The 7,532-nt window shown below is 44.3% G+C and overlaps 1 protein-coding gene across 1 annotated transcript in view; it reads left to right on the plus strand.

Annotated features, from left to right (window-relative positions):
• Positions 1-1,276: 1,276 nt before the first annotated feature.
• CMTM5 (CKLF like MARVEL transmembrane domain containing 5) overlaps positions 1,277-7,532 on the plus strand; it is a 6,966-nt gene continuing 710 nt past the window's right edge. Inside the window, exons 1-4 of the mRNA XM_042476361.1 lie at positions 1,277-1,631; positions 4,313-4,465; positions 5,431-5,526; positions 7,373-7,451. Of these exons, the coding sequence (XP_042332295.1) occupies positions 1,533-1,631; positions 4,313-4,465; positions 5,431-5,526; positions 7,373-7,451 (427 nt within the window). The 5' untranslated portion in view covers positions 1,277-1,532. The remainder of the gene's footprint in view (positions 1,632-4,312; positions 4,466-5,430; positions 5,527-7,372; positions 7,452-7,532) is intronic.

The following is a 7,532-nucleotide window of genomic DNA, read 5'->3' on the forward strand; positions in this document are numbered from 1 at the left end:
ACAACCCTAAGGGGCGTTTGATTTAGTGAGAGGCAAAAGAAATGGCAAAGAAAATTGAGGGAGAAAATGTTGTCTCTTGTATATGAATTGCTACAGAACGGACTGACTGTTACAGAAAATATATGGAGGGATGATCATTTATCCAGTTTGCCTCTGCACTGCATCCTAGTAATACTTTTTTCTATTTTGGTATCAGGGTCACTAATTTGGATCACCCCAATTGTCTTATGCTACGTTCATTGTATTTTGCCCCTCACCTTCCCAAAATATTTAAAAATCTTTAAAAATATATTTATTTTATTATTTTCAAATTAAACATTTTCAAAGAACCAAAAATATGTCAAGTCTTCCTTATTCAAGTTCTCCACTGCAGTCTAATGGAGGCTCTGCATACTGTATCCCTAGCCACCTCCTAAACTACAATTCACATCATCCTCAGTCATCTTAGCAGGATGTGATAGAGATGATGATGATGATGACAACGATGACGATTTATTCATTTGGTGCTCAGAAGCTAAATATGTGGTTTAGGATTCTCAGTGGGGGGACAACAGAAAACAGTGCCTCTGAGCATATGTAAAAGTTTCCCCCCTCATTTAATGCTTTTAAGAGAAATCCATAAAAGACAAAAGTCTGTCAAACTATGCTCTAGTGAAAGCCTTTGCGAAAAGGCCCTTTGGAACAGAAAAGATTTCACTTGATTATGAAAGGAGAGTTATGGGAGTTGTAGTCCAGTACTTCGGTCAAGAGAGGTTGAATTGATGGATGATGCTGTCCGGTCCATACGCCTTTCTGCTCTTGATTTCCCTCTGCTGGCTCTGTTGGGCATCACATCCCTGGTCCTTTCTCCCTTCTCCTCCCACGCTTCTCCTGGACCAAATGAACTGGTCATGCTAGAGAATGTCGCTCATTCTCTCGTCTCTCTTCCAGCCTCTGGCCCTCCGGACCTTTGGACAATTGGGACCTTGTTCTTCTGGGGCTGTCCGCTCCTGGCCCTTGGGGACAATCCCTCATTGTTTGGCAGAGGGAGATGTTGGGATGCCAAAGCAAAAGGGCAGGTGGATATTGAGGGGGAAGGAAGGGGGGACTCCACTGTGATTACCATTCTGGCCTTGAGGGCCTGACCTGGGCTTTGTGGAGAAACAGGACAGATGTGTGGTGTTCAATCTGAAACATTCCCTTCCCACACTGCAAAACCAACGCTTTTTTCTCCGAACTGCCTTCACGGCCCTCTTTTCCTACGACTTTCTTTTTTCAAGGCCCATTTGGGGTTTCCTTCTAGCCCCTTTCCTCAGTCTTATCCCTCCCCTCTTCCTTCTCCCCATCAAACAACCTTTGGTTTCCTCTCTCCCGCCTTATGCATGGAAACTGGGCTGGGTGCCAGGTGGACTGGGAAGAACAGACTCCCCCTTTCATCTCTTCTTGGGCCTTTTTTCCTCCTTCTTCCCTTCTTCCCCCCCTCCATCCCCACCACCAGTCATCTCCAGTAGCAGCAACAGCAGCAGCAGCAACAGGCGCTCTCAGGAGGCAGGATGGGGGAACATGAAGACCCCTCTGGGGGGCTGCAAGGCTTTGCTCTTGACAAGGAATTCCTGCGTTCCCCCAAGGGGGTCCTGATGGAGGCCGAGCTGGTAAAAGACCCCTCCTTTATTCCCCTCTCCACCCTCCATCACTACCACAGCCCCCCCCCCCCCAACACCTTCCTGCCTCCCTCTCTCTCAATCTCTCTACTTCTCTTTCCTCTTTCCATCTCTGGCTTCCAATCCACCTCTCTCTTTCTTTTACACACATCCTTTCCTTTCTCTGCTACCTCACTTTCTCACCTTTGTTTCTCCTTGCATTGTACAGGTTGAGTCTCCTTTATCTGGAATTTGGAAACTCAGAAACAAAGTGAACCGTCATAGGTTTCATTCTCCAAGCCGCCCCACATTTGGACCATTTTGGGTTTCAGAGTATTTCAGATTTCCAAAACCTACTCCGAAATCTAAAACTGTCCACATGCAGGGTTGCTGGCACTTTTTTTTTGCTTTCTGACACTTCACTTTGTTTCATGAACCACATTATTTAAAATATTATGGATAAAAGTATCTTCTGGCTATGTCTATACTGTGTATTGTTGTCGTGTACCTTCAAGTCATTTCTGACATATGGCAACCCTAAGGCAAACCTATCATGGGGTTTTCTTGGCAAGTTTCTTTAGAGAAGGTTTGCCTTTGCCTCCTTCTGAGGCTGAGAGTGTGTGACTTGTGGGTCACCCAGTGGGTTTACATATGAAACATAAATGAATTTCATGTTAGGACTTGATTCCTATCGCCACAATATCTCACTGTTGTTATTGCTGTGTGTGTCTTTGTTGTTTCTTACTTATGGCGACCCAAAGCTAAACCTACCTATCATAGGGTTTTCTTGGCAAGACTTGTTCAGAGGAGGTTTGCCCTTGCTTTCCCCTGAGGCTGAGATGCCCAAGGCCACCAAGTGGGATTCATGGCAGAGCTGGGAATTGAACCGTGGCTCCCAGAATTGTAGTCCAATGTTCGAACCAATTGGTAGGTAGGTCTAATTGACCTGAAACAACCTCATGACCCAGGATTGGGGGAAATGGGTGATTTGAGAGCTTAAATTGGGACAAATGGGTTGTGGAGGTGACTGATGGTTGAGGAAGAGTCTTACAGATCCTTAAGGGCTTAAAATGATGGGGCAGAAGAATGTAGATATGCTTACTATGTTGTTATTGCCATCATCACAGATCACTCAGTCTGCTGCCACACTGCAGAATTAATGCAGTTTGACACTGCTATAACTGTCATGACTCCATCCTATGGAATCCGGGGATTTATCACCTTTCAGGTTTTTTGTGTGAAGGTGTCTCTGCATGTTTGGGTTCTATCCTGAAATAGCAATTTAAACTGTTAGCAAATCTTTTTTAGGCAGAAGAGACTTTTTTTAAAGGCCAAAATTGCTTTTTCCTCCAGCTGAACATTTTTGGGAGGATGCTAGGGCCTTCAAAGGTCAGTGGAGGGAAGGGATTAGAGCAGCAGGTAGAGGGGATAACATTCCTTCAAGCATTTCAGAGGTGAAAACTGGGATACAAGTGTTCAACATATGACTGGCGGAGTGTAGTCAAGACAGGAGAAGTTACTGATGAGGAAGAAAACACAAGGTGGGAGCTAGAAGAGGCTGCAGCAGTTTGCTTTTGCCAGAACCTACTGGGAAGGGCAAGATTCAGTCCATCCTTTCTTCTCCTTCCTGCTGAGTTAATTAAGTACAAACTACATTTACATTTTGAACTCATTTTGCAGCAATTGAAGGAAGCTGAGGACAAGGGGAGAAAATAGAAAGAGGAGAAAGAATCTGAGATATTTAAAAAGGAGCTGGAAAAACGGGAAGGCAGGATTAACTGGCATTGTCCCTGTCAAACAGTGAGAGTTGTATGATATGGAGTATTCACAAACACTTGAAACAGATGAGTTATATTTTAATATTCATCATCCATCTTTTTGTACTGCTATGAAAAGGTGGTTAAAAGAGCTTATAGGAGTCAGCCTCATTTTCTGGATCCAAGAAGTGACTGGCCAGGACAGCTTTCCTCAAACTGGCATGTCTGTGAAGTGTTGGACTGCAAATCCCATTATCCACAGCCAGGGCATGAAGGGGCTTGTAGGCAAGCACATCTAGAGGCATATCCATTTGGGGAAGGCTGACCCAGGCTGAGAAACACCAAGAAAGTGCACCCAACTGCTGTGCAAATTGAGATCCGACAATTGTGCCATCTGGGAAGGAGGAATATGTGTGTCCTAATGGGCTGGGTACCTTTTTTGTATCAGTCTCTCTCTTCCACCCCACATCTCTTCTTCCTCTCAGTTAATTGCAAAGGTGCTGCAAGATCCCTTTGCATGCTGATTTTCCAGACTAACATGGCTAGGTTTTTGACTTCTCCCAGGAAAGATATGACAGTCTGAGTCTCCCTTATCTGGAATTCCAAAATGCAGCATATTCCAAAATCTAAAATTGTCCACATGGGTGCTTGAGATAGTGACACCTTTGCTTTCTGATGGTCCAGAGTACACAAAAATTGTTTCATGCCCAAATTATTAAACAATATTATGTATTAATTTCCCTTCAGGCTGTGCGTATAGGAAACATAAATGAATTTCATGTTTAGACTTGGGTCCCATCTCCAAGATATCTATATGCAAATATTCCAAAATGCAAAAAATTCCCAGATCCAAAACACTTCTGGTCCAAGCATTTTGGATAAGGGAGACTCTTACCCATGTTCAGTATATTTATTTCTCTCATCATCCTGCCTCAGGGGCTCTGCTTTTTGGTGTTCTTGCTGCTGACAGCATCCATCTCAGCCTACATGGGAGCTGCCCTGCTGGAAGTGTTGGTGACGCTGGCGTTCCTGGCACTGCGAGCAACACACTACTACGAGCGCCTGACCCGTATCAACTGGCCCTGCCTGGTGGGTAACTTTTTCTTTTCAGTTCCACACATCCCTTTGTCTTTGACAGTCATTCCCCCCCCCCCCCCCGAAACAGTGGTTCCTTTCCTGACTGAAGAATGAGAGGATACAAAGTCCCATGGGCTATGTAATGGTCAAAAACTTTTAAAGCCCATGCGTTTTAGCCTTATCAGCACTTGGCCTTCTTCAGAGACTATTCAATCCTCTGAAATTTCTGAAATTGCAATCTGCACTCTATTTCTTTCAGTAATCCAATGTCCACTTGTACAGAGAGTGAGCACTGCAACTCCAGAAATTTCTAAGGATTGACTAGCCCCTGAAGAAGGCTAATTGGGGATAAGGCTGAAATGCATGTATATATTTAAAAAAAATATACATTTTTGACCATCACGTTGAAATTGCATGTGGGACTTTTTCTCCTTTCATTCTTCCACTGTGCTTTCCAGTTTTTTTGTTTCATGCGGACCTTGACTGAACCACGGAAGTGCACTGAAATGCATTGTTATACAGTTGGCCCTCTGTATCCATGGATTTTTTTTATCCACAGCTTCAACCATCCACACACAGCCTGAAAATATTCAAAAATAATATAAATACCAAAAGCAAACCTTGTTTTTGCCACTTTCTATAAGGAGCACTATTTTATCATGCCATTGTATTTGATGGGGTTTGAGCATCCACTGATTTTGGTATCCATTTTGAGGTGGTGGTTTTGGAACCAAACCCCAGCAGACACCAAGGGCGCTCTGTACTAAATTTGCTTTTCACCTTGGTATGTGTTTGGCTGGCTGTATGCACTTCCATTTTTGTTCAACTCGGGAGCTGCATTTTGTCAAGTTTGCTACAGCCTCCTAAAAGTTGGAATTCCAAATGTTGCAGCATTCTGGCAATCCAGCCCCTTTCTGGTTACTGTTCCTTCCCCCACAATTTAAGCCACTGGTGTCCCTTGATGTCTCCCATCACAGGACTTCCTTCGCTGTGTCAGTGCTGCCATTGTCTTCACCGTTGTGGCCTTCGCAGTCCTTGCTGCCAGTCACGAGGGATCTGCGGTGTCAGCCTTTGTAAGTGGCCACCCTACTATCCCAACTCCTTCCCTTCTATCCCACTCAGAGCTCCTTCGCATCCCAAATGTCCACCAGAATCCAGATGGCGTGGTGGTGAGTAAATGCTATACTGGCTAGGATCAGACTTAGGAACAAGAGAGATTTGCCCAAATGTGGGACATCCCTCCAAAACATAGATGGGAGTGAGTTGTAGAGAGATCTTGTAGCACCCTTGAGACTAACAGAAAGACTAACTGAAAGAACATAGATGGGAGTGGTTGTTAGTTCATTTATGTTCTACCTTTCAGGCCTACAAATGTTAAAATAAATACAATTAAAACTATTTAGAAAAAGAGAAGTAAGAATATATGCAATAATGGTCAAGACTGAGGTTCAATTTCGTTACTTTAGGAATCCTAGCTACATTGCAGAAATGCAATTAAACCCTGTTGGTGAATTGTGAAGATGTGCATCTAGACACCTGCAAGAATGCTGCAAAGCATGCTGGGCATTTCTGATGTGCATTGTGTACTTCTGATGTGCATTGGGCACTTCTGATGTGCATCATGTACCTCTGATGCACATTGGTCACTTCTGACGTGCATCATGTACTTCTGAGGTGCATTAGGCTCTTCTGAATGTGCATTGTGTACCTGTGATTCACACTGGACACATCCGATGTGCATCATGAGCACTTCTGATATGAATCATGTACTTCTGAGGAACACTGAGCACTTTCAAAGTGCATCATGTACTTCTGGGATGCATTGGGCTCTTCTGATATGAATTATTTACTTACAGTTCACACTAAGCACTTCTGATGTACATCATGTGCCTCTGATGCACACTGAGAACTTTGGATGTGCATTATGTACTTCTATGCACACTGGGCACTTCTGATGTGAATTGGGTACTTCTGATGTACACTGGGCATGTCTGATGTGCATCAGGTGCTCCTGTTGTGACCTGGCACTTCCTAGGCATTATTTGGGTGCATATTGTGCTCTGGACCATGATCCACCAGCCACCAAGAAGGCCCTCTCCTGAGTCCCTATCAAGTGAACTCGAGAAGGGAGTTTATCATATGGGGATAATTGGAAGTGTAAAGGGGGTTTATCCCATGAAAATTGTGCATTCACGATTAAGATTTTCACACAACATCATGATTAAAGTACTATTTTCCCAGGAATATCCTGTGAAAATCATTCAATTGCATGGATTCGCGATAAAGGTTTTCACATGACGTTGCGATCAAAAGCAATTAAAGCACCACCAACCCAGGAATAACCAGGCAATAAACAGCAACAAATCATTCTGTGAATGAGTTGTTGCTGTTTGTTGCCTGCTTATTCCTTTGTTATCCCTGGGATAATGACCGCTCTGTGTGCAAGTGTTAATCGTGCTTTAATAGTAATTGCATGATTTTCATGGGTTAAACCCTATTTAGATTTCCATTCTCTCCCCCCCCCCCCCCTTGTGATAAACCTCTAAGAGAAGGGCCTCCCTTGAAGACTTCAGAGCTTGGGCAGGCTCATGTAGGGCGATACAGTTCTTTAGATGGCCTGGGCCAGAGACATATAGGACTTGATACAGCATAACCAGCCCTTTGCTGGTTGCTTGAGGAACATAGTAAGCTATCTCATACTCAATATTCCTTAGACGATCCATCCAACCTGGTATTGCCAACCCTGAGTGACGGTTGGGGCTCTCTAAGGCTTCAGGTAAGATCTCTTCCTAGCCTTACCTGGAGATCTGTCTTCTCTCAGTGGCCTCCCATCCACATACTTATCAGGCACAAGGGAGACCAAAAACGTATGCTTGCAGTCCCCACATGTCTTATTCATGGCCCTCTGTCTCCTGACAGGTCTTCAGCCTTATCCTTATTGCTGTTTTCTGCTTTGATGCCTACAAAACCTACAGGGCAGAAATGGGATCGGATCAAGGTGAGCAGAGCCTGGGTGTAGCTGGGGTGGGGCACAGCGTGTCATGGTGAGAGATGAGGCAAAAATGTCAAATGGATCTTC

This window comes from Sceloporus undulatus, chromosome 6 (genome assembly GCF_019175285.1).
Source record: "Sceloporus undulatus isolate JIND9_A2432 ecotype Alabama chromosome 6, SceUnd_v1.1, whole genome shotgun sequence".
Classification (NCBI taxonomy): Eukaryota; Metazoa; Chordata; class Lepidosauria; order Squamata; family Phrynosomatidae; genus Sceloporus; species Sceloporus undulatus.